We start from the raw sequence: 27920 nt of genomic DNA on the forward strand, positions 1-27920 counted from the left end.
TACCATCACTGAGATATTTGGTCTTGAAGACCCACTTGACTCCAATCACCTTCTTCTTCGGGGGGCATGGCACAAGTGACCAAGTGCCATTCCTCTCAATAGCCTCCAACTCAGCTTCCATAGCTTTCTTCCATGGGGCGGACTGTAAAGCCTCCTTCACGGAGGTGGGCTCTCGATCCTGCATAACTCGGGACATCAAACAATAATTGGAGCAAACAAGCTCCGAAGAATGCGCCTGGTGCCTCCGTGACCGCCGCGGACCATCCTGCGGTCCCCACTCCTCAGGAACCCCCTCGATCCCTGAATCACGGAGTGTGTCACGGGCCCAGCGAGGAGGAGGCCGAACCTCCCCTCGTCGTTCTCCATCAGTAGAAGACTCTGGAATGTCCACCGGGGGTAACTCCTCAGAAGGGTCCGGTGGAACAGTAGACTCTGTGTCAGAAACAGAATCATAATCAAAAGGCACAGGCTCCAGTGGAACTGTAGAAGGAGCCAAACTCTCCCCGGGATCTCCAAGAACGGGATGCTCCTCACCCGTTGAAGAAGCCGGAACCTCCACAAACCGCACATCACGGCTAGTATATACATCCCGCTTGACGGGATCATACAGTCGGTAGCCTTGGGACTGGGAGCTGTAGCCAACAAATACCTGTTTTCGGGAAGCCGCTTCAAATTTGTCACGGTGAGCCTTGGGAATGTGAACATAGGCATCACACCCAAAGACCCGAAAGTAAGAAACATCTGGCTTCGTCCCAAAATAAGCCTCAAATGGAGTCATCCCTTCCACGGCCGAAGTAGGGGATCGATTAAGGATGTGGACTGCAGTAGCCACAGCCTCGGCCCATAGAACCTGAGGGGTCTGTCGGTGCTCCATCATGGTGCGCGCCATCTCGATCACACTGCGGTTCTTCCGTTCTAGAATACCATTTTCTTGAGGAGTATTGGTATTGGCAAACTCCTGGTGAATGCCTCTATCTGCACAAAACCGAGCAAATTCATTAGACACAAATTCACCTCCCTTGTCGGATCGCAAGGTCTTCAACTTCCGGCCTGATCAGTTCTCCTCAAAGAGAAGCCAATCCTTGAAGTGCGAGAAAGCTTCTGACTTTAGTGCCAAAAAGTAGGCCCATGTCATCCTGCTATAGTCATCCACGATCAGCATGAAGTACGAGCTCCCACGCAGGGACTCATTCCTCATAGGGCCACATAGATCCGTAGATACTAACTCCATCGGTGAAGTAGACCGCCGCGAAGCGGTGTGGGGAATGGCATTCCTATGCTGCTTTCCCCTTATGCAGGAGACACATGCCTGCTGGCTCACCATTATATCCGGCAACCCTCGAACAAGCTGTCCCCGTGACGCCTTCCGAAGATAGTCATAGTTCAGGTGACCAAACCTAGCATGCCATAATTCAGACTGTGACTGTGAGGTAAGAAGAAGAGTAGAGAGGGCAGTGGAAGACTTCAGTTTATAAATGCCGTTCTCCTCATATCCAGATGATAGAACCTTCCTTGATTCACGATCAAGGACTCGCACAGTAGAACTGTCAAACTCCACCAAAAGACCAAGGGAGCAAATCTTATGGACTGAAAGAAGATGGTACCCTAATCCTGGTACATGCAAAACCTCTGAGGTATGGGTGCCACCTCGTCCATCCAGAATAAGCTGCATCTTACCCCGACTTGCAATAGAAACTGAAGAGCTGTCTCCAATGAGAACCTGCCCACGCGAAGGTCGCAGCTGGGCAACACCATCTGATGAAGGAGTCATGTGCCGTGAGGCACCACTATCAATAATCCACTCTCGAGATTGGGAAGCCGCCATCGCAGCATCAGAAGCATTCGGTGAAGCGTCCTCAGTGACAACTAAATGTAGAAATGCAGCTGATGAGGGTGCAGCCACCGCTCCAGAATCCTTGGTTTCCTTCTTCTTGGTGTCCTTCGAGTCTTTGTCAGGGCAATCCTTCTTCCAATGGCCAGTCTTTCCACAAATATGGCATGTGGAGTCTTTCTCCTTGTCCTTCTTGGACTTGTTATCCCCCTTCTTCTTCTTTTGGTCCTTCCCCTTCTTCTGAGAGGCTTGACCTGTCAATGCCTCCGTCTTGGAAGCATTCTGTCCCTTTAACTGTTCCTCTTGGTCCAAGACCATAGGAACCAACTCTTCCCATCGAAGAGTAGACTCTCGCCCCGAAGCAATAAGGGCAGAGTAAAATGTACCGAATCGTGGCGGCAACTGGGACAAGAGTGTGATCGCCATGTCTTCGGAGGAAATTGGCTTCCCCGCATTCTGAACCTGCATCTGTAGCTGCCTTAGCTTGTTAATGTGTTCCCTTAGCGAAGAAGACTTATTGACGGACAAGGTCCGCATCTGTACCTCCAAAGAAACCCTCTTCATCAGGGTCATCCGATTGTACATTTGATCAAGCTCCAGCCATATCTCACGAGCCACCGTCAAGTGCTCGATGTGAGCGATTACGGCTGTAGTGCATGATAGAAAGAGAAAGGATCGAATCCTGGCATTCAGTTTGTCCCAATGAGACTGGGCCCTGGCCAACTCCGCACGAGCATCGGAAGAGAGTTTGGACTCATCTCTTACCGAAGGCCGGTCAATATCCTCCTGTACCAACTCCGCCAAATCATAGGACTCAAGGATGGCCAACATCATAACGCGCCAAATGCGGTAGTTGTCGCCGTCGAGCTTCTGATCTGTAGGAAGAGCCGGTAAGACAGGCACCTTCCGGTCCATAATCGCCTGGAACTCCAAGTCCATCTCTGTAGACATCTTCACCTGCAATGCCTTCTCAAACGCAAAAGCAGCCCCCTCTGACTGGGTAACCTCAGCCTGCTAAGGCTCTTCCGCGTCCCGAAGCTTCTTCACCCGCCGGAGGCGATGAAAAAGCAAAACCTGCACTTTTAGGTTGAAAACTCAAACTTTCTCCGCGTCAAACAGCAGTAAACAGCAGCAAATCCACCACCTGTACTCCTTTCCTGTGCGCCCACACTCGTTTCAGCCTTGTTCCAAGGCGCAGCCCTCCTGTCTGCCCTTAAACGCAAAAAACACAAATTTGTGTCGCGATGGAAACTCCCCTTCAGGTTGATTCTGCGCTGAGTCAGCCCTCAAACACTGCTTTGATACCATGTCAGAGTGCAGCGGTGCGGAAGCGTAGGACTGAGAGAGAGAGAACGCAGAGAGAAAAGGGAGAGAAAGAGACAGTGTACAATGAAGATCTGCTGTATAAAGAATGCTGAATACAAAGATATACACGGGCGCAGTGCGCTGGACTGTGTGTCTCCACCTCGACGATGCAACCTGCTGTCCACCTCGAAGTCTGCTGCAGTCTGCACTGTCTGCTGTCTGAAATCTGTGAACAGAGACAGAAATCTGCACGGCATCGGTCTGTAATCTGCGACAGAGAATAGTGGCCAGACTGCTGAAAACGTCAGTAATAAATAGGCGAAAAATCACCTAGAACGGGGCGCCAGAAATAGGGCGCAGCCTGGTAAAAAATGGCTGCAGGCAGTCGGACTGCCACGTGGCAGTCCGACTGGTGCAGGTCCGACTGCAGCAGTCCGACAGGACTGCACCAGGCTAAACCTGCCTGGCTGTGATCTCTCTAACATCTTCTTGGGTAGATGGAGCATTCAGCTCTATAGAGAATGCTAGTACTTGGTTCTTTGACAGTGGTGCTTCTAAGCTCATTATATCTCTTAGAGATTTGTTTACCTTAGTTATTGCAGCTTTTGTTGGCAAATTTGTGTAATGTGCCAACCATGCATCTTACCCTGTTAGAGATGTTGGGGAGATTGTCTTGAGAGCCATTGATGTCTCTACTCTCCATCTGTAGGATGCATTATGTGCCAGGGATAAAGAAGAATTTGTTGTCAATTTCTTCTTTAGCAAAGTGTGGAATGCAAGTCACATTTGATATTGACAAATGCATGGTTAGGGATAACGAATTCTTGACTTTGATATTGATTGGCACATTATGTTAGGGACTCTATGAGTTAGATGTTATTCAATTGAATAGTTAGTCTATTTGGTATCTACTATTACTCATGCTATGTCATAGGCAGGGTTATGGTATGCTCACATGGGGCATGTTAACTATGGTAGTTGATGCTTATGCAATGTACTCAAATAGTAGACGGTTTACCTCTCTTGAAGAGACCTCCTGAGCATATTTGTGAGGGATGCATTTCGGAAAAAATGCATTGGTTCTCTTTTCTTGGTAATGTTGCTTTTAAGGCAATGACCAAGTTGCAGATTGTGCATTCGGATGTATGTGGACCTATGCAGACAAAGTCATTGGGTGGATGTTATTATTTTGTTACTTTCACTAATGATTTTACTCACTTTGTTGGGTCTATTCATCAGTGAAAAAGTTAGAGGTATATGATGCATTTTTGGCTTTTATTGCACTTGTGGAAAATCAATCTAGCTGTCGGGTTAAGACTATTTGTTCGGAACGAGGGGGAGAATACATCTTCTTTGTTGAATAATCTTTTGAAGCAGAAAGGCATTGCCCATCAATATACTACTAGATATACTCCACAATAGATGGGGTTGTAGAAAGGAAGAATCGATCACTCATGGAGATGGTCAGATGTATGTTGAAAGCTAAAAATTTGCCACATGGTTTTTGGATGGAAGCAATCATGTTTTGAACAGGTGCCCTATCAAGGCATTGAAAAATGTCACACCTTTTGAGGCTTGGAATAGCTATAAATAAACCTTCAGTTGGCTACTTTCGTACTTTTGGGTGTCTTGCATATGCTCATATTCCCAAAGTATTGAGAAAAAAGTTGGATAAGAAGGCTGTCAAGTGTACATTTGTGGGGTATAGCAGTGAGAGCAAAGGGTATAGACTGCATGATCCTATTTCCAAGAAAGTCTTTGTCACTAGGGATGTGATTTTTGATGAAAAATTAGAATAATCTCTTGCTGGTTTTGACACATATCAAGTTGCAAATGATGTGTCTGAAGGGTTGTTGCGTATTTCTTTTGGTGATACAATTGGAGCCTCAGTAAATGAACAAAATGTTCAGCCATTTGCTCCATTGAACAATGCAGAAATTCAGCCTATGGCTGATCTGAAATTTCAGCAAGATGCTGAATTTGAGGTTCATCAGGAGTATGTACATAAGCAGGAGGTTAGGCAAATGCCTAGATGGTACTTGTAGACTTTAAATGACAGTCATGCTCCTATTGCTGGTCGTACTAGAAGACAAGCACGTTTGCATGATCATGCTAATACAATGGAGTTTGTTATGGCAGCACACACTCGTAATGATGAGGAGCCTGATTGTTTTGAGGATGCACAATGGAGTGTGCATCGGATGGGAGCAATGCAAGATGAATTTGGTTCTATCATGAAGAATCAAACATGGGATTTAGTGACATTGCTTGTTAGAAAGAAAGCCATTGGTACTAAATGGGTCTATAAGCTGAAAAGAAAAGCGGATGGATCCATTGATAAAGTACAAAGCTAGGCTTGTGGCAAAAGGCTATGCACAAAAGAATGGCATTAATTATGAGGAGACATTTGCTCCTTTATCCCGTATGACCACCATTCGGTGTATGGTTGCTTTGGCTTCCCATTATGGTTGGATTGTGCACCAACTTGATATTAAAACTACATTTTTACATGGGGAACTTTAGGAAAAAGTGTATGTACAGTAGGCCATTGGTTTTGTAGTTGTAGGATCTGTACACTTGATATGCAAGCTAAAAAATGATTTGCATGGTTTGAAGCAAGCTCCACGAGCTTGGTATGCAAAAATTGCTTCCATTTTACTCAGCCAAGGGCTCATTAACAGCCCATCAGAATCTCTTTACGTGTGCAAAGAGGGGGGATCCTTGCTGGTCATTTGTCTTTATGTAGATGATCTTTTGCTCATAGGGACACATGTTGATTAGATTTCAACATTGAAGAAAAATTTGCAGCAAACTTTTGAAATGTCAGATTTGGGGCCTTTGTATTACTATTTGGGCATTTAGTTTATTCATGATGCTAGAGGATTTGGATTGTTACAGTTCAAATATATTGTTAAACTCCTTGCAAGCTAGTTAGCACACCGATAGAGATTGGACTCAAGTTGTCTTTGCGTGATGACAGTGATCTGTTTGACATTTATACTTATGCTCCAGTAGTTAGATCCCTCATTTATTTATGCAACACAAGGTCAGATATTTAGTTTGTAGTTTCAGCCCTGAGCAAATATATGCATAGACCACGCTTGTCACATTGGCAAGCTATGAAGTGTGTTTTGCGTTACTTGTAGGGTACTAGGACTTTTGGATTGCTTTATACCAAGCGGGGACCGTTGCAATTACATGCTTATAGTGATTCAGATTGGGTTGGCGATTTTGATTCACGTCACTCTACAAGTGGAAACTATTTCTTTCTTGGCTCATCTTGCATTGCTTGACTTAGCAAGAAACAATCCATTATTGCCACATCATCTTGTGAAGTTGAATACAAGGCAACTTTCACTACTACAATTAAATGTATATTGCTGAGACGTTTATTGGCTGATCTTGATGTATCTGTCACAAAGTCTACTCCTTTGTTTGTTGACAGTTAGAGTGCCATTGCAGTGGCATGGAACCTAGTGTTTCATGCATGCACAAACAATCACTTTGTCAAAGAGAGGCTACATGCAGGGGATATCAGCCTTGTCTATTGTCCCACCAACAACAATATGGCAGATATCCTTTCCAAAGCTCTTCCTCACGACAAATTTGAAGCATTTTGCAATGCTTTAAATTTGATCGCCTTTGGTGGATGATCCTTGTATGCAAATCACTTTTCACTCCGGGGGGGTTTGTTGGGTTTCACTCACACCTATGCTAATAGAGGAGTGTCCATGATTCGCAATAGAACAATGAGGCACTTTTTACTCTTCATACGAGAGGTTTTTTTCCCCAATCATATTATTCTCTATTTGTGTATTTATGTTACACAGTTCGGTCACTTACCATACTTTACACACTTTCGGGTGTGAAAGCACCTTAAGTCACTTACAACCCTAAGGTCTAAGGGTTGTACTTTATACTTTCACTTACACACTTGGAATCGCATCGTGTGTCGTGCTTGTGTCTTCACTCTCATACTCTCTACTATCTATTGTTTTCTTCTAGCTTAGACCTGCGGCCTGCCATCTCCACTCTGAGAGGAACATACATCAAATTAATCTCTCTTGCAACGTCTCTCTGACATAATGGTAATGTATCTCAATGTCTTTCGTGCAAGCATGAAACCCATGATTTCGTGCCACTGCAATAGCACTCTGATTGTTAGAAAGAATGGGTATAGGACCTCCAATGAAATTTGTAGATTAGCCAACAATCTATGCAGCCATACAAATTTTAGTGTTGTTGTGAAGGCTGCTCTATACTAAGCCTCACAAGATGAGGTAGCCATTGTAGGTTGTTTTTTACTCAGCCATGAAATTCGTGAGTGGCTTAGAAAGAAACAATGTCCATTGGTAGACTACCTAGTGTTTGAATTACCAGTCTAATTTGAATCATTGTAAGGTTGTAAGTGCAAGTCTAACCCTCGGGAAATAATAATGTATATGATTGAGTACCTTGCAAATATTTGAAGATCCTCTTAAGAGCTTGTCAATGTATTGTCCGTGGGTATGCATAAACATGCTCACTTGAGATATTGTAAATTGTATGTCAAGATGTGTGTGGGAAAGGTAGATAAGATGGGCAATAGCTTGGCTGTAAATTACAACATGAGACATCTCTTCACCATTATGCTTGGACAGCTTTAGCCTTGGCTCCATAGGAGTGCACATAGGTTTGCAATTTTGCATATTAAACCTATGCAAAATCTTATCCACATATTGTGATTGCGACATGATGATACCATACTGATTTTGGGTGAATTGAATCCCTAAGTAGTAGTGTAAGCAGCCCATATTTGACATAGCAAAAGTATGTTTCAATTTAGCCTTGAAATCTGCAATTTTATGCTCTTTTGGTCCTGTGAGCAACATATCATCTACATATAGAGTGATCACCAGCAAATCCCCCTCTTCATTCTTAATGTAGAGAGTGGGAGTAGTTGGATTGTTTGTAAAACCAATGCTGGCCAAAATAAGCATCAATCTTAGAGTACCATGCATGAGGAGCTTGTTTTAAACCATGGCAATTTATAGACCATGTGTTGTTTTCCTTTCACCACAAACCTTGGAGATTGTGACACATAAACATCTTGATGTAGGTCACCATTCAAGAATGCGGTTTTGATGTCCAACGGATGTACTTTCCAACCATAATCTAGAGCCATAGCAATGACACACCTAACTATACTCATATGAGATGTAGGAGAAAACGTCTCTTCAAAATCTATGCCTTTCTCCTGTGCATGGCCTTTTGCTACCAAATGTATATTGTACTTATATATAGTACCATCAACCTTGCACTTGAGTTTAAAAACCCATTTCGTGCTCATGGCTTTCTTATCAGGTGGCAATTGAACAAGATCCCAAGTATTGTTGGTGGCAATAGAATTCAACTCTTCTTTCATAGCTTGCATCTAGTGTATATCATACTAGGCTTTTGGTATGTGCTACATGTCTAGCAACCCTTCTAGTGCATTGAGGTAAGGGAGCATCCATTTTACTCTCTTGGAGTGTTTGTAATAGCCATCTAGGGACTATTTTGGTTGTGTTTACAATAACCCTTTCTTGTTGTGCTACATGGTCCATTGCTGGAGGCATATCATAATTAGTTACTTGCTATTTGGGAGCATGTGGTATAGCAGCAACTTGCTGTAATAAGTCTATCTGGCCATTCACAGTAGGCTCGGACCCCAACAAAAGTGGTAAGAGGCCTTTGAAAACATCACACGAATCATAAGTGGCCGGCATTTCAAATTGGTCATGTGAAATGGCTGCATTTTCAGAAAAATAACATCTCTAAAGAAAAACACTTGGTGGATGGATCATACAACCGATAGCCTTTGCTTTTCAAACTGTAGCCAATAAAAATGCATTTTAAGGCCTTGTTGTCAAGCTTTCCACAAAGCTCCTTTGGGCCATGTGCATAGGCTATGCATCCAAATACTGGTTAATGTCACTTGAATAGTCAAGCAGGGATCTTTCTTCTTCTCTTTGGCCAATCTTTTCCTACATTCTTCAATGTAATGTCCAAGTTTCTTATAGTAGTGGTATTTTTCATTTTTCTTTGTCTTTTTTGCGCCTTGGGAAGCCTTGTTAGATTGTTGTCCCACGTCAGCTTTGGGCTGGATTTTTCCATATTTCTTTGCTTTACCCTTGCCTTTGTACTTGGAGAGCATGGATACATCACCTGAGCGCATATTCTTCGGAGTTTGTTTCTATCATGCAGATGTGAAATTTTGAGATGCTTTAATAATGTTGATAACATTTGATTAAGTTGTTAATTAAATATGCAAGGCTGTATGCATGTGATGCACATGGCAGTTATTTCATGGTAACAGGCTAGGGGCCCCAAGGATGCAGTGGGTGTCAAAGGCAAAAGTTGTTACAAATTATGCCATTTTGGCTTTGGTGGTTAGTTGGTGACCCTAGGACAATTGTTTGGCCAATAAGTGTTAGTAGTCACACTAGGGACTAGCATTAATCAATTAATTAATACTATTCTAAGGGTCAACGGATATTGGGGACCACTCTAGGTTGCAAATGGCCTAGCCAATTTAATTATGGATGGGAACATTTAATTTTGAGTAGACTCAATAGGGCAAAATTTAATTTTTAGAATTATTTAATTTTGAAAATTAATTTAATGGCTAGATAATGCTGAAAAATGGGTTTAGAAGGTTGCCACTTCGCAAAAATACCCATGCAAACTGAGAAAACATTTTTGGGGATGGGTCTCAGCCATTCAGTTAGTTTTTAGCTAGCTGGAGAGAGAGAGAATGTTGCTGGTCATTCTACTTGTGCAGAAATCAGCATTGGCTATGGGTGATAGCCATCTGGGGTCGTCAAGAGGTAGGTGACAGCAAGGAGATACCTTCCAGGGGCTGGCAACAGCATTGCCTCAGGCAACAACATTTTGGAGGTGCCTAGAAGTAGGCAATTGCATTAAATGCAAGCTGGAGTAGGCACCTGGCAGATTTTACAGTTGGCTTTCTCTCACCTTTTCCCATCCATTCACAAGAGATTTCATGTTTAGGTCTTTGGGCAGGTCCAGGACATTGCAGTAGGTGTGTTGGACATGGAGAGGTCCATATGTGGTTAAGTTTAGTGTGAAAACAATAAATTAATTAATTGTGTAAGTTGTGCCCCATAGTTACATTCAAAAACAGGGAAATGGATATGCATTTCGCAGTCGTGAAACAGTTTCAGCATGGTGAAACAAGTAAATGGATTTTATGTCGATTTCTAGAAATATTTTAATATTTGACTTCCATGAAGGTTTAATAGTGTGTGTGTGGCTCTAAAATGTGTCCTTCACATTGGCTGTAGCTTGCTGGAAATAGAGAAAACCAGCAACAAAACGGGGCAAAACCAGCTCTAATCAATGTAGACATCAAAGGATGAAGAGAGGGCAGGGATAACTTGTTGGAAACAGTGAAAAGCAGCTGCAAATCTGAGGGGGAAACAGCTGGAAATAGCGTGGACAAGCAAGGGAAAAGATTAGGGAGCTGAAGTATGAGGGATTTTGGGTTTAGGGGCTGTAGACAGCAGTAGATCTGCAATAGAAGCAGCGAACAACAGCTTAAGAGAGTGAGGAGCAGGTAAGACAGGCTGAAGGGCTGAGGAGTATAGGCAGGAACAGGATGCACAGCTTGGAAAGTGAATAAGCAGCCCAGAACATGACTCTACCATGCTTGTCCTGAAATGACTGTCCCAAAACGTGTTTTGGGAGCAAAAAATTTTGGTCCATTTCGTGTTTTTGATTCAGAACCCTGAGATGGCATTTTGGGCATCTATGTTGTGCACACATTAACTCATTTCAAATGAACCTTACAGTTAAGTTTTTATTAAAGTGTTGTTTAATATATTAAATTTGTGGGGTTTGGGGGGGGCGGGGGGGGCATTGTTGCGGGCTGAAACACAGATATCTTTCCAAAGATGAAACACTTGATTATTGAGGTGAAAAGTAGGTAAAGTGCAAGAAAACCAAGGCAAGTTCTTGAAAGGCATAAGAACACAAATTTCTAACCAAATGCGGCCTATATTTGATAGAGAGATCATTGTCTCCTACAACTAGTTATACCTTCTTTAGAGCTGTTCGTGTTGTTCAAAGTGCTGATGAAGATGTCCCAAGTTGCTAGTGATGTTCCTTTTACTGTACTCAATTGGCAATCAGTAGATCATCCGACTCTAAGCAATATAAGCATTGATGGGGATTTGGTTCATTAGCTGGTTTTTATTTGGTCATTTCTCTAGCAAAGCTATGTTTGGATGGGTGATGGTAGTTCTTGGGTAGGTGATGGCTGATTAGGGTAGGGCGATATTGTCTCAAGCTGGGTGATGTTGTACTAGGGCTGATTGTATGAGTGGACATATTTTCTAAGGTATTTTGTAGAGTTCTGCATTTTTTTCACTATGTTTCTTGACATCCAATAGAGATCTTGGAGGGTTTTCTTTTACATTGAGCATCAAGGATTTGGGCAGGATTGTGATATTATATGTAAAGGCTAGAGTGTTGGGTGCATAGAAAATGAAGAACTTGTCTAGTTTGAGCCTTCCTAGCAGTTTAGAGGGTTCTAGAAATTGGCAAGATCTTGTGTTCAAGCAAATTGGTTTTTTCTGCCTTTGCGGCTTCATAGCAAATATTCTTAGATTTGGTGTTCTTGGTTTGGGTTGGTGAGAATAGCTGGAGACATGTACTTTAGCATTGTAAATCAGTTGAGGAATTGTACTGATTTGGCCTATCAAAGGCCAATTTTGGAGATTCATAGATCAAAGTTCTCCAGGTAATTGTACCAACAATTTAGGAATGATAAAGTACCATAGGGAGCTTTAGGCTTTGAGGCGAATCTTTCTTTGAGGGGCATTCTAGCTCCCTTGTTCTTTTCTTTTCTTTTTTTGTCGTTGAATCTTGAAATATAAGATTAAGTGCTTGCAAGTCAAAGAACACTGTCCTTTAGTTTGCTGAAGGTTGGCTTCTTGGTTCCATTGTGTGGACATCAACATCTTCCTTAAGGGGTGAGTCCATGGTTGCTCTGGTGCAAGCATTTAAGTCTTAAAATATAGCAGAATTTGAAAAGCATCCAACAGGGAGATCTCACACAGAACAGCAGGGATTTCTTTGAAGGCATGGTTGCTCTGGTGCAAGCATTTAAGTCTTAAAATTTCTCAGTATTTAAAAAGCATCCAACAGAGATATCTCACAAGGAACACAGCAGGTATTTCTCTGAAGGATGGAGATCTATTGTATGAGAGTATCTTTGTATGCTGATGATGTACAGGAGGAATCAAAGCTTGGTCCTCTAATACATGGAGATTAAGTGGATGATGTTGCTTCAGAGTCTAGAACACTGTCCTTTAGTTTATTGAAGATTGGTTTCATGGTTCCATTGCCAGGTCACAACATCTTCCTTAAGGGGCGAGTTCACAGTTGAACTAATGCAAGCATTTAAGTCTTAAAATTTAGCAGAATTTAAAAAGCGTCCAACAGAGAAATCTCGCAAGGAACATAATATGGATTTTTTGGAAGGATGGAGACCTATTGAATGAGATCTATCTCTATATGTTGATGATGCACAGGAGGAATCAAAGCTTGGTCCTCCAGTACGTGGGGATTAGATGGACGATGTTGCTTCACATTCTAGGGTGTTGATGAGTGACCGGAGTTGTTGGGTGCATTCACATTTAACCGTATTGGATTAATTCCTGATTTTGGTCTCTGTTAGGATTTATTTGTATTTTTGGCAATCATTGTATATGGTAGAACAAATGCACCACAAATCACCTATATACAGGGATGTTGTGGGCATTCTCACAACTGCGACCACTCACCCATTTTTTATTCCAGATTATTCTCTTCCTCTTCTTTAGCTGTTTCAACCTAGCACCCATCTCTCTCAGCTGGCGACCATCTTCTCTTTACTGGTGATGTGCTGCACCATGGCATCATGACCACTGCTGTTCAGCCCTGCGTTTGCAGTTAGAGGCAGCCGTCCAACATCCATGTTCACTCCTTCAATAGGTGCCACACCTGACAACATTTGCATTTGCTGCATGCAGGTCTGATCTTCCAGAGATTCTTGTGTTTTGCATACTGCATTTCTTGCCAGCCACCTTTGTGTAGCACTGGTCTAAACAGCAACCACCATTCCTAAGAGATCACATCATCATCATCATCATCAATGGCAGCTCTTGAGGATTGCATTTTGCTCTCTCTATTTCTATCCTTCATCATGTGCTTTCTTCGACATCCCCTTGCTTGAAGGACTATGTTTCACTCCCTCCATAGAGTATCCTCTCATCTACAGGTGTTGCCACCTAATCAGCCAAGACAATGCAATCATCTCTGAGCTTTGATTGGAGTCGTGTCTCGACTCTACTTACTTCAGTACCGGTCCCACAGACCAAGAACCTTGAAGCTTGGACTTCTTCATTGTATGAGCATTGAGTATGATTCATTGAGCACGGCTCATTATTGCATTCACTTTTTTGTTGTTTTGAGTTTTGTGTCACAGTGGTTGCTGTACACGCATTACAGTCCTCCTTGCAAACCCTACCATTTCTTTATTAAAGCACATGTACTCCAAGAGTTAAATATCCTCATCCTCCATGAAGGTGAATACAGGTTGCAGGATGCGACAACACTCTCTGATTCTAGATTCTTCATCATTTTGATGTGTCATTTGGGAGATACCATTATCTTCTTCTCCCTCCTATCCTCCCATTGTAGGTTTGACACTGGTCGTATGGCTTCTCCAAAGGTGGAGCATGGACCATTCAGTGCGCCTAGTGTGGCCAGAACAATCACTCCATTGAAGATTGTTGTCATCGACCTTTGCTCCCCAAACAATTGGAGTATATGTTTTTACCCCTAGGCACTCCTTATGCCACCTTGTTGTTTTGGTTGACATAATCATTGTGCATCGGCTGTTAGATTTCCATGCTTAGGTAATAAGACACATACAATCTACACTAAGCCATCTAGGAGACCACTGCAAAGCACTATTTAGGTTTCCTAACCTATTTTTGGCTCTAGTGGGTTCCATGACCCTTGGCTTTGTAGTTTGTTCTGACAAGAGACATAGATCGTTGAATACAATCTTTTGCACAGGCTACTTCATTGAGAGACAGGCTGTTGGGCTTCTCTAGTAGTCGTAACCCAAGTTTTGAGTTCTTTCTCTATTAAAATGTGACCCATGAAGGAAATTACTAATTAGGCTGCTGTGACTCCTTCAAGGAGGTCAATATGGCCTCTCTCATTTGCTCAATGGAAACTTGGTGATGCTGATGCAGTGTGTTGCATTGAGGCAGCACATAGAGAGTTCAACAGGTGCAGCTATATTCCCAAGGAGGGAAACCCAGAATAGTAATGTTTGGCAGACTTCTTACTGCATTTCATTGAAATGCTGACCGAACGAATGACTAGTTGAAGGGTTCGAAAGAAGATTCACAAAGCTCCTAATATTGAGAACTCTGATAACAAAGTTGACACCATGGTGGAATATTTGGAAGTAGACCTACCAAATGGCTTTGAAAGGATGAGGAGGATCAAAGATGCCTTCTTGTGGACCCAAGACTTTGGCACTTTTTTCATATAGCCCCTCAAATAGTTTGGTATTCTAGCCCACCAAATTGTTTATTCACACAACCAGTGTATTTGAGATGGTTTTAGCTACTATTTATAGGGTTCTTTGTACTTTGTATTTTACCTCAGGGTAATCTTCTTTGAGGTGTTATAGATAGAATTTTCTCTCCTTTGAAATAAAAGAGCTTGAAATGGGTGTCTCTCACAAATATTGGATTGTGAACCTAGTTTGGGAGGCCCTTTGCAGCCATCTTTGCATTATTCCTTCATGTGCCATCACAACTATAGGGCTTTCAGATGGCCTGATCCAGGGTTGTCTAGATTCGATGGATGCGACCTCAAGTCCAATCTGTCTTCTCTCTCCTAATCAGTTTGATCCTGTCTGATCTATCTGATGGAATCCAATGTGTGAGTTCGAGCCAATGGGTCAAATAGTGGCAGTTGAACTAGAGGTTTGGGCAACCATTTGCAGGTGGTTTTTGGACTGTTTTGGCAGTTGGCTGAGGGCTTCTCTCTCCCCCACCAAAAAGAAAAAAAGAAAAAAGAAAAGCAGCTCTCAAGCTCTCTTCCCTCGACCTTCAGGCTCTTTACTCCCAAGATCTCTCCTACTTGCTCAAGCACTAGATGTTAGAAGTAAAGAATCTAGAAGTCTATTGACTAAGTCTTAATGTTAAGTAGAGATGTTAAAATCATGTGTATAATTTTTTTTTGGCTGGACATGGCATTGGGCGTACATCCAAGATTTATCAGTCTGATTAGTGCTGTGCTGACATTGGACCATACTGATTGGACACCATTGGACATGACAATTCTGGAGCATTATTTGATGTGTGGACATCTTTGGCCATCATTATTTGAGCATCATACTTAATCAGCTGTGGAGATAGATTGGCATGATGGAATCATTTTGGTGCAATTTCTTCATGCTTCATGGTGGATGCTGCACCTGCTATGCCCGGGGCCCTCTTTAAGTTGGCCCAGCCTCTGCTATGGCTTATTGACATGGTTGCTAGTATGTCCTTGGATCTCAGTCATCTGGTCTTCCTTGCTGTCATGGTTTTCCACCAATGCTGGTAGATATTCAAGGCAGGTGTGGCTTCTCCCGGTCCTCCCTTTACAGGTACTTTTGGCAGTTTAGACCGTGGATTCTGTCTCCTATCTCATCTGTCATCTTTGCATTCGGCCTAGTTCCATGATTGTGCTATCCAGCGTGCCTGGAGTATTCTGCTATGCATGACAAACTGTGGTATAGTTATCCTCATCCTTAGCTGGTTTGTCAGATGATTTTTGGCATCTATATGTTCTTGAGAGAATGGTATTATGGGCATATCTTGGCAAGTCATTTTTCTGCATCCTTGATACCAGCTAAGATCATCCTAGTGCTCTATTCTTTCAATGTACAATTCAGTGGCGCAGATAGGTTTGTCTCTTGCATTGGTCCATACCCCGATTGCCCAAAGGCTTTTGGACTTGGCTTGCATGGACAACTCTCCAGGATGCCAGCTTTGTGATGATCCCTTAGCTGGAGGTCAAGTCCCTGTTGGAAGTTCTTTCTGGAATTCTCTTTTCCCAGATGTAGTTTAGAGGCACAAATCAGTTACTAGAACTAATTAGTGATAGTTGGCTCTCCGGAAGGTGAATGAATGTTTAAACATTGCGTCACTTGAACTCCGAAGTTTGGAGTGTTGAATGAAGTAAAGCTGATTTAACTGCACTTTTTTCTTTATTTCGAGTCCAGATCAGAATTTACCACTAGAAATGCAGATTAGGAGCTTATTGTCTTAGCTATTATATGTTATACAAGTTCCTCTGAACACTGTTTCTCATTTTGATGAAGTTTCCCAATATAATCTTTGTTTAGTTTCCTTGTTATGTTTTCTAATGGATTTTTCAGTTTCTTTACGTTTTTGTGGCCAGAATCATGCCAGAAAAGTTGTCTGATATTCTCAAAGGTGATTCAAAGTGGGCAGAGGTCTTGAGTAATGTGGATGCAACAGATGTTTTGAGGGCTGCTTTTGATGCAACAGAAGCGGCACTGGATCATGAGTATGAGGTTCCTTTGCATGATACCTTTCCCCTGTATTATTCCTTTTGAAATTCCAATGCAGCTTTTAAATCTGTAAAACCATTGACAGCTTTTGTTACTCAAATCCAGTATCAATGAGATAACAAATCAGAACTATTTACTTTTAAAGTTCGTTAAGAAAGATGACTTCGAGTGGGAGCTAGTTGTGACTCACAGCAATGGTGTGGGAAGGAACTGCCATGCAACTTGGATTGCCACTCTCATGGATGCCATGGATTTTGTACAAGCATTAAACTGTCATTTCTCCCATTTAGCTATTTTGGTGTGAAGACCAACATTTGAACATATTTCAAGCCATGAAAGAGCACTAGAGTAAGCATTGGCAGCATTATTTCGGGTGCCAGAGATTGTAACAAAGGCTGGATAGACAAGGAGAAGCAACTAATTTGGGGAATCATTATGCCCTTTATATGGGTAGACAAGATTCTCAGCTATACGGATGGTCATAGAGCTGGTTTTTCAGTTGGTTGTTGGCTTCCAAATCTAGAATTTTCTATTGTTTTTCCTCATATGATAGGAAAGTGGCACTTACATTAAGGGATCTGTACAATTTCTCTTTGTGAATAGCGGTTGCATAAACGATTGGATTTTTAATTATTGTTTGCAGATGGGACCTCCCTTTGTTGTGGAGGTCAAATATTGGACCATGCCTCTTTGAAAAGAAGGGTGAAATCTTACTGCTTATTTTCTTGGGCTCAAATTGGGAGATCTTTCACATCTAGGGCTCTTGCCCTTGTATAATCAAGCAGTAGGAAGTGGTATTACAAAAAGGGGTTTTTCCTTATGAACTCCATGGAAGCATGTTTGAGGATTCTTTCTCAGGTGCAGTAGGAATGCTAAAGTAGACCTCTGTCTGAATGAAACAAATTGTTTGCCTTAGTTCTGCTAGCAAGAAAGAAAAGGCTATTGACCTGCGAGTCCAATTGTTTTGAGAGTTTGATTTGGATCTGAATGAAACTGGCTGGCTAATCTTTAAGTTCTTGGTTTAACTTACTGTTTGGCCATTCTATACAATCGAGCTTATACATTAAGTAGTAGACCTGATGTGTTTTAAATTCAGGGTTGCACAGCTACTGTCCTTTTGGTATGGCTGGATCAAAGCAAAGCTCTCTATGCTCAGTGTGCAAACGTTGGAGACTCTGCCTGCATATTCAGGTTTTGGGATCCCGTTCTATTAGACTTTGTACAAGTATTTCTTAAGAAAAAGGGTAAATGTCTCTTTATAAACATACAAGTAGACAAACAGAACACTGTTTAAATTAGAGGGAGCAAAGTCACACTATTTCCAAATCAAATGGAGTGATTATAAACAGTTCTAACTGTTGGCTAATCAGAAGATAGAATAAGCATCAATAGCATGTGCTCATTGGGCACTTTATAAGGCATAATTCATCCATCAAAAATAAAGAAAGGTTTAAGGTTTATAAATAGGTGGAAAAACTGTGGGACTACGACACCATAGGGAGTGCAAATGTCCATGCAGCTCATAGTCATGAAGGATGCGCATCTCGGGACCTTTAAATGTGGAAATATCATTCTGTGGCGTCTTCTTGCTCCCTTTCCCATCACTAACAAACAGGCAGCTCCACACATGTTTTTCATTTTGGACTGATTTGTGTGTGTGGGGGGAGGCGCGCTGCAACCCAGATCTGCAGCTCTGCATCCTGTCCTGCCAGCCCCTTCAGAGCACGCCTGTCTGCTCTGTGCCCTGGAACCCCTGCAGTGCACAGGAACAGGGGCAGGGATGGAGACTGCCTGTGGCATAGATATGGAGTTTCTGGATCAGCACTTGGCCAGGGTGGAAGGTAAAGATGCTTTGGATTTTTATGAGGAGTCCTGGCCTAAGAACATTCCCGAAGAGGTTGAAGGTGATGAAGCGGGTAAATGCTAGAAGATAGGGGTGGATCCTATGGACACAAGTGCTTTGGGATCCTCCCAGCAGGGTGGTTGCCCTCCTTTACAAGGGCAGGGGGGTATGTAGCAAGGTATGCTAGCTCAAGCTAATAGCCTGATGCGTGAGTATGTTCATGGGAATGTGGGTAAGGTGTCTGCCTTGCTGGACAGGGAGCATGTGGTGGCTGTTTTGGGTATAGAGATAGTGGTACAGCAAATTGCAGCCTTCCATGAGCGGGCTGCCATCTTCTACTTCACTTGTCGCATTCCCCTCATTACTCGTATCAGGACTGAGGGTATGCTGTCATGTAATGAGTTGTTTAAGGAAGATGGAAATGGACAGGTAAATGCTCCTCTGGTGGAGGATATGTATGATGGACCAAAAGGATTCTTTGAGGTTCTCTTTCATACCCCACAAGCTCTACATCATGCAAAGTATTCCTTTGTTTGTGGATGGACAATTAGTTCATGCTGTTCCATGGCGACCCTTGGAAGAATTTCAGGATGTACTTAGACAGGCGTGTCCCGTTTGGGTGGAAGTGGTTTTCTTCCCTTTGCATCTCTGGAGGCTTCTTTTGTTGCTCTTGCACTCTCTTGGGTAGGTCTTAGTGAAACCCCACTCTGCCTCCTGCAATAGAAATCGTGCTTGTTTACTATGGGATACTAGTAAAGCTCACTTGACTAAAATACGTTTTCAAGCCCGTGGGTTGCATTCCTTGTTTTATGAGCTGAGGTGGTGGACATTTGTAGGGCATTGCTTTAGATGTGGACAACCAGGACACTTCTATGTCTGAACGTAATCAGGATCAAGTGGGATTACAACATTGTATGGATTCAGACAAGGAGATACATATGCATGTGCAAGCTCCCCAAGCTCTGTGAGACAAGCTCTATCAGAGGGTTGCATGCATGGGCAATCTTTTGGAATAATGCAAGAGATTTGTCTAGAGTTTATGGTATTTAGCAACTTCGCCAGGTTGCATAGCTCCTACATCTTTTCATGTGTGTGCTGCTGTTGAATTACCTCTGTTATGTAGATGATATGCCCATGAGGGAGATAAAATATCCTCCATGTGGTGGTCCTCTGTGCCCTTCTATTTGAGTGCTTTGGTATTCTTACCATGCTCAGAGAAGTCTTGTTGATATAATTATTCCTCTTCTTTAATAGGAAAAAGGGCCAAGTAGGAGGGTAATTTGGGACACTATCTTTAGATGTGCATTTCTACTTTCTGGTTCTAATGTGTCAAACCATTCCAAATGTTCATTTTTAGCATTTTCATATTAAAGCTTGAAAATATGAACAACCTACAGATGTTCCAGTAGCGGCTCTTTGTGAAACTATTTTCTTCCATGTTTTTCATGTCATGCCCAATGCTTTTCTTTCTCATATTTGCAGTGTTGAAGGCAAGTTCATAAGCATGACTGAAGATCATAGGTTGACAAGCTTTTCAGAAAAGTCTCGGATGCTTGAGATGGGTAAACAACTTCGAGAAGGAGAAACACGCCTTTGTGGTAGTTCTTTTGCCTTTGTTTTATTTTACCTCACACATTCTCTGTTTACTATCTAATGGCACCTCTAAACATTTCGATTAACAGAAGGAAAAGTTGTCCTTCTATGTTTGACTGTAACAGTGGCAAATTTGCTTGTCTAATGCATGGTAACTTTGAACAACATGGATGGCAGGTATGAATATTGCTCGTGTTTTAGGTGACAAATTTTTGAAACAACAAGATTCTCGATTTTCTGCACAACCGTTTGTTAGTGAAGTGCTGCAAATAACCGAAGATAGCAAGGCATTAGCTATCATAGCAAGGTCTTTGAATTAATGGACTTTTTCAGTTTAGTTTAGGCTTGACATAACGTAACTGATTTTCAAACTTTTCGCTTTTGTGCATGCAGCGATGGCCTTTGGGATGTGCTCAGCCAAAGACGGGTTTTGCAGCTGGCTGTTGAGGTAATATTGTCAAATTTACAAACAAAACAATACATAAATAATCATAAGCATTATTGTAGACAGCTCAAACCTTTGATATGGTGCTTACTGCCAGTTTTAGGTCAGTCTATCTATGCAAAATATATTCATTATTCTTGATGGCTTTAAAAAATGGCCCAAGGTATGGCAGGCTCAAAGAGATGAATGCCTGTAAGGATGCATATTTGAGTGTATGGTGATCACCCAACTTGCAGGTCCAAATAGGTAAGTAGTGGTCTGAAGTCCTACATAGGAGAGGTGTTTGTTTCAATCTCTGGACTCGCTTTACTACTGTACGTTTCACTGGGTATATGATACTCTATATTGTGAATTTGTACACAGTATAGGTCCTCTTTGCCATGCCTCTTAAGTATTTACCATTTGCAGTTGGACTTTGGTTTATAACTTGAACAGTTTCTCATCTTCTCCCATCAGTCCATAAAATATGTGTTGGTCTGGTTGTTGATATCCTTGAGTTCTGTATGACACCTTATTTGTGACAGCTTTCTGTCAAACTTCAGGTGCTTAGAGGAGAGTGTGTGTGCGTATTTTGTGTAATTCTAATGCCATCAGTATAAGCAGCAGTATATGAGCAGGGGAGCACTAGAAAAGGCCACAGTTTTGTTTCTAGAATCCTCAAAGTGAATTTTCAAATTAAGGGTATGTTTGGGTAATTGACCAATATTGCTATTTCATCCACGTTGTTTGCAGGCTAGGGATGCACGATTGTCAGTGGATGGAACAAAATCACAGCCATTGTCAGCTCAAGGCATAGCAGATATGCTTATCAGCAAGGCCCGCACCTTACGAACCAAGGACAATACTTCTGCGATTGTCTTGGATTTTGCAACCAGTCCAAAGCCCATGTATTGAGATGAGGTGGTGCAAAATGCTTTTAGGTTGACCAGTCTGATCATTAAGGTTCCTAAATTCTTATTGGCTCCATTTTGATTCATTTGTAAGGTGTGGATACTATCTTTGATGCATACCTTCCAGCTGGGGGACCCAAGCCTTAGGAAAGCCTGTTGTGCATGAAGAAAACCGACTCACGGGTCAATTATCAGCTTAAGCGATGTGTTCTATGCAGTCACCAGAAATTAACCTGCCATGGCTTGCTGTTGTAACATTTATTATCTCATCCTGATAGTGATTCCAAATTCTCTACACCTCTCCTTGGCACAAACATTAGCAAGGTGCGCCTCTATGTCAATGTGAATGCTGTTGCAAGTTAGGACAGACATAATTTGGCACCATATAAATTGACCAACTTTGTAGCATTACACTACCTCCGATAATCTCTTAAAGGTGCTGATGGCCGTTACAGTATTGCTTGAGTTATAAATATCCGGGAACATTAACAAACAAGCAATGGGGATAAACGACTAGGAATGCAACAGTCTTATTGTTTCTTAGAGGGAAATAGAGTATGGCTGGGCTACTCATATTATCATAGGCTGAAAATAAAACATGGAAAATGTGGACATAGGAGTTGTTTGGGTATGTCAAGTTGTGCACGCTAATGAAGCAAATATTAGGCCCTTGACTTGTGTAGATCGATTGGGTCAAATTCTAAGGGTGTAAAAATGCACTGAAATTTTCCAAGATATGTAGGTTTCCTCACCTTCAAACCTTATTTTTAAAGGTTCTCTTAGAATTTCAGTGTATTTTGGCACCCTTGAGTTGTTTGGGTATGTCAAGTTGTGCATGCTAATGAAGCAAATATTAGGCCCTTGACGTGTGTAGATCGATTGGCTTGCGCGAGTCGATAGATGCTATAAGTAAGGTTATGTGTTTATGTCGATCTTCAACTGTGTGAGCAAAGCGCTTTACTTCACAAGCATTGCATAAGGTTAGGCGCATTTCTCAAGGACTTGTAGGTAGATATCCATGGCATGTTAATAATGACTTTGAACTAGCAAGTGGCCACTTCACCCCTTTGTAAATGTAACTTGCACGTGTAGGTCAATTAAATTGCACGTGTTTAGGCTCTTGTTTACATTCTAGTAAGTAGACTAATCAAATCAAAACTAGGTTGAGGTATATAAAGTTGCTCTCATTCTAGTGCCAAAGAGTAGACTAGTTGCTCAAAACTAGAAAGCTTGTGATATAAGAGTTGATTGGTTTTGTTGAGCTTTTGTTGGAGTTGGCCGTTTACTTATTTATATAATGCCAAGGAGTGAATCAGAACCGAGTAGAACAATAAAAAAGTGTGGCAAATAGTGTGAAGTGAGAATGAAGTTATATAAGATAATTTGCAACCAACTAAGCGCTCTCTCTCTCTCTCTCTCTCTCTCTCTCTCTCTCTCTCTCTCCATGAGTCCCCAAACCAACGCTACTTTTGCTAACTCTTAGTCAAGATTCAAAGGGTCTCCACATCATTACTACAATGGTCCATCAATTTCATTCATTGATCTTGAGTACCCAAATATTTCCATGTGCAATATACACAATTGATTCATAAATAGGAGGATGTGATCATTCCATGCTTTTTAGGACATAATAATCATCAATGCCCGTGGATGAATGGTTTACCACACATGTCATGAGTACACCTAACCAAAAGTTTGTCAAGTAAATACTTACCTTTTAGCATACCTCTAACTATCTCCATAAGTGATCCACTCCTACTCATCAACTCCATTTCATGATAGTGTGTGAGGTTTGGTACACTTAATCATAAATCCTTGAGAGTAGAATGGAGCAAATCCTTGACATGTCCTCCCCCTTTATCTATACAAAGGATGACCAACTTTAGCATTAGGAAAAGAATGAACTTTTTTTTGGGCCTTTTAAGGGTGTTTCCCCCACAACATTGCCAATAGTGTGCAATATCCCTCCTTGCTTTATTTGATTTTTCAAGCTTTAAATGGCCTCCCTTTGCCAAGCTCAACCACCAATTAAAGGCAACATGTGCAAAATATTTTTTGAGATAAAAAGAGGATTGAAACTTAATATCTCAAGCTTGTTAAGCAATATCACTTTTTAAATGACTATTGGTGTATTTTTAGATCTTTTCTTTCAATGCTAAGATCAGGAGATCAAAGGCCATGCTCTCAATAAAATAGAATCATGCAAGGCTTCCTAGACGGCCAAATGGCATCCCAATAGCTAGTATGTTGGTATTAAGTTTCCCTACATTGCAGGAAATCAGCCTTAATTCAATATACTTGTGAAATATGGGATACACAATGTAGGAGGCTATCTCATAATCCCTTTATAGACTTTGCAAATGAAGAGTTTACCACTAGTCCATGCAACATGGTTTGGTTCTCTAGTGACCGAATGGCCAAAGTAATGACCATTTGGGTACTATAGTTCTTCAACACACTTGCTTTACTGAACTATGCCAAGAAATATCATTGACATTAATGTAGAATTTGTCTAGCGCTAGCCATCTTCTTTTGCTCCACACCCTCCATAGGATGCATGTTTTCTACCTTGGTGGAAGCTTGTAAACCACATTACCATTGTACAAGGGTGGTATTTCCTCTAGTCTCTCTAATACACTAGTATTCTAAACCAAATGGTGTAGTAGTTGATGTCACCTCCCCCCCCCCCCCAAATAAGACTTCATATACTCAAAAAACACGTGATTTGAGTGCTTACCTCCATCCCCATGCGCATGGCTCTCTCTCTCTCTCTCTCTCCATAACTAGCACTACTTGTGCCAATTCTTAGTCAAGATTCAAAGGCTTCCCACATCATTACTATAGTGGCCCATCAATTTCATTCATTGATCTTGAGTACCCAAATATTTCCATGTGCAAGATACGTAATCGATTCATAAATAGGAGAATATGATCATTCTAGGCTTTTTAGGGCATAATAATCATCAATGCTCATGGATGAATGGTTTAACACACAACATGTCATGAGTACATCTAACCAAAAGTTTGTCAAGTAAATACTTACCTTTTAGTATACCTCTAACTATCTCCATAAGTGATCCATTCTCACTCATCAACTCCATTTCATCATAGTGTGTAAGGTTTGGTACATTTAATCATAAATCCTTGAGAGTAGAATGGAGCAAATCCTTGACATGTCCTCCCCATTTATCTATACAAAGGATGACCAACTTTAGCATTAGGAAAAGAATGAACTCTCTTTTGGGCCTTTTAGTCCCCTCTCTCTCTTCCTTAAAGCAAGAAAAAGTGGAGAGTTGAATACTAAAGTACTTATTTTCACTTTTTCAATCTCATTTTTCCTTTTTATATTATCCACAAAAGATTTGCTCAAATTTCTTCTCTCTTGTGCAATTGTCTTTTTGTAATCAAATTTTATATTTATATAGAGAATACCAAGGTACCGAATATAGATGTTACATTAGAGAAAGATGAGGGAGTTCCACTAGTCATATGAGCAATACATGACAAAACTAAGGATCTAGTTTAGATCCTATTCTCATATTATTTAATATGAGATGTATGACATACTCTACCCATTGATTCAGATTGGGCGAAAACTAGATATGCGGATATCACTTAAGCCAAATAGCTAGACATGTACTACTTCATCCTCTTGTATCACCACATGGGCACTATTTTGACTTGTACATCACTTTAGTTTCTTTTCACAGTATATCACTAATCATTTTTAGCATGTCACACTTTGATATCTAGTGACAATCAGCATTAGACATGGTTATCTCATAGGTTGAATTTGGCCTCAAAAGATGTTAACATTTATTTCTTTTCTTTCTTTCTCTCTCACATGTCCGTCAATGTCTATTACAAGAAAGGGATGCATCAAAAGACAAACAAGTGATTCCACTCCATTTAAAGTTATAGATAAGCTCATTTAAAGTAACCCAAAGCTAACTCCAAAGACCATGTTACCATGTAAGTTTGATTCCATCATCCCATCTATGGGCAATTGGATGTAGATCTTAACATAGATCAATCAACTTCAATAGTATCCACATGGTGTTGACGTGTTAGGTTATTAGGCAAATATTATTTTGCAGCACTTTTGAATTGCATATGTTGATATGTGAAATCTCTTCCCATACTTTTAATTGATGCTTTTATAACTTGCTCACTTCTTGAAGGCCATGTGAAGGGAGCATATGATTGTATCTTGCTTAAAGGCCATAAGGAGGCTGAAAGGGAAGGCCAGTTGACACGCTCTAAAACCCTTGTAACCATTTCACTCCCTTTTGTCAGTGCATCTTAGCAATTAATGGTATGCATATGTCATTAGAATATAGTAGATTCAAAGATTGCTATTATGATTTTTTGTATGTCCATACTTGTTTCCATGTACGAATGTAGATTCCCATATATATACATGTATTTGGTACAAAAAAAGAGACCCCATGTAACGCTTAACCATCAAGCGTTGTGGCATAGGTATTACTTTCTCCCATACAAATGTTGATCCATTGATGAATTCACCTTGATCCATAATGTACGTCCATGCATGGCACAATGTGTGGCTAAGACTAAATGCTAGGGGGACTCTCTCTCTCTCTCTCTCTCTCTCTCTCTCTCTCTCTCTCTCTCTCTCTCTCTCTCTCTCTCTCTCTCTCTCTCTCTCTCTCTCTCTCTCTCTCTCTCTCTCTCTCTCTCTCTCTCTCTCTCTCTCTCTCTCTCTCTCTCTCTCTCTCTCTCTCTCTCTCTCTCTCAAACTCAAAGTCATTTATAGGACATCTATATAAATTTTACAAAATTTAGAGTGCTTTTTGTTGCAATTTAAAATTTTAATGTGAAAAAAGTGTGCACCCATAAGCATTTTTGGCATTTCCTTTTCTTTTCCTTAACGGCATGGTTTCTTGGTTTCAGTAGCATCATATGGCCATTGCTATTGCATTTTTATTTTTGCATTAGTGATATGTTTTTTAGATTTGAATGCTTTCAAGCATTTGAATGAAGCCACACCTATCTCGGGATATTGCTTGTCTATGATAGATTGTTCTATTATTTTCCCTTTTGTATGCACCATTTTGAATTGATTAGTAGCATAGGCTATGCCTATTTCAATTACTCTTTCTGAGGTGATTGTTCCCTGGACACCATTGAATCCTATTGCAATGGCAACTACCTTCGGTAAATTTACCTTCGATAGCTATATACCGTATGTCTTCTTCTAATAGATAAGCACTAACTTTTAGACAATTGGCTTATTTGGTGTTCACTTTGTAGTCAACTGGGTTCATAATCTTGATATATGTTTATGTCGATTTGATAAAGTTTCAACCATGGTCACAGTTGCACGACAACCATATCCCAGCAATTCGGCACATAATAGTAGGCTTTTGGGGACCCATCACTACTTCAAGTTAATCGTTTTGCATGCTTGGATCATGGCTCTTCCTCTTCCATTTCCTATCATGATCAAAAGTAGTCCATGGTGATTGCATGACCCTCTTCATCATATGTAACTTAAGGGTTTGTTGCTCCTTGTTAAATGGTTCTTCAACAAGGTGTATAGGTGCATCACTAGGAGGGTATGTTATGATTGGCCTTGGGAGTCTTGGTATCTCACAAGGGTTAATTTCAACACTTGGATCCATTAGTCCTTCGCTAGGTTGCCAAAGCGGCCATAACTCGTGCATATTTGGTTCACAAGAATTTGGCTGCTTTATACCTACCATGAGTTTTAATAGCTCTAACTTTTCTTGCTTGAAAACAACAAAAATTTATTGTGTTACATTGAGCTCTTGCTACATCAGCTAGATTGGGATTCTTGGGTTTCAATTTCCTTTTTTCTCTCTACTCCTCTCCTTGTAAAGGTCCTCTATTCTGATTGCTTCCTTGGGCATATCATTGATGTTTATCAATCTAGCCTTTATAGATCCTCTCATCTTGGATGCCTTTGGTGAGGGCCTTAGTCACAACCCCACACTTAGTCTTTCTAGAAGAGGAATTTACTTATATAAACTATACACCTTAACCATATAATCCTTCATGCTCTTTCCTTCATATTGCTCCACATTCATTTCATGCACAATAATTTTTCACCCATATTTGGCTTCAACAAAGTGCATTATAGAGAGATCTAATAATTGATCCATTGCCCTTTTTTCATAGCATCCAAGCTTGTTAATAATGTTGACCCTTTCTCATATAGGCACCAACAATCCAAAGACTTGCAAATTTTTCAAGTTTGATGCAAGGTCATTGGCCTCACATACTTGCTCAACTACTCCATAAATTTGTAGGGATTGCCTTTGGCTCTATGCTTTTCCATTTATTTAGTGATAAGGAAAATTTTGGTTTACTCTTAGGTCCCATGGGTTTTGCCTAGTCTT

General features: G+C 41.1%; 1 protein-coding gene across 5 annotated transcripts in view; it reads left to right on the forward strand.

The window, feature by feature from the left end:
• The window catches only part of KAPP (kinase associated protein phosphatase), a 73636-nt gene extending 51596 nt beyond the window's left edge, over positions 1–22040 (forward strand). The window contains exons 7-13 of one of the 5 annotated variants that reach the window (XM_087662088.1): positions 16634–16769; positions 17863–17957; positions 20092–20207; positions 20380–20509; positions 20596–20650; positions 21380–21547; positions 21632–22038. In XM_087662088.1, the coding sequence (XP_087518214.1) occupies positions 16634–16769; positions 17863–17957; positions 20092–20207; positions 20380–20509; positions 20596–20650; positions 21380–21541 (694 nt within the window). In that variant the 3' untranslated portion in view covers positions 21542–21547; positions 21632–22038. Of the gene's footprint in view, positions 1–16633; positions 16770–17862; positions 17958–20091; positions 20208–20379; positions 20510–20595; positions 20651–21379 lie in introns of all 5 variants that reach the window. The other 4 variants (XM_087662091.1, XM_087662089.1, XM_087662092.1 and 1 more) reach the window with 4 other exon arrangements.
• Positions 22041–27920: the final 5880 nt, after the last annotated feature.

This window comes from Lygodium microphyllum, chromosome 21 (assembly GCF_053477565.2).
Source record: "Lygodium microphyllum isolate KBCC chromosome 21, Lygodium_microphyllum_v1.1.10, whole genome shotgun sequence".
Classification (NCBI taxonomy): Eukaryota; Viridiplantae; Streptophyta; class Polypodiopsida; order Schizaeales; family Lygodiaceae; genus Lygodium; species Lygodium microphyllum.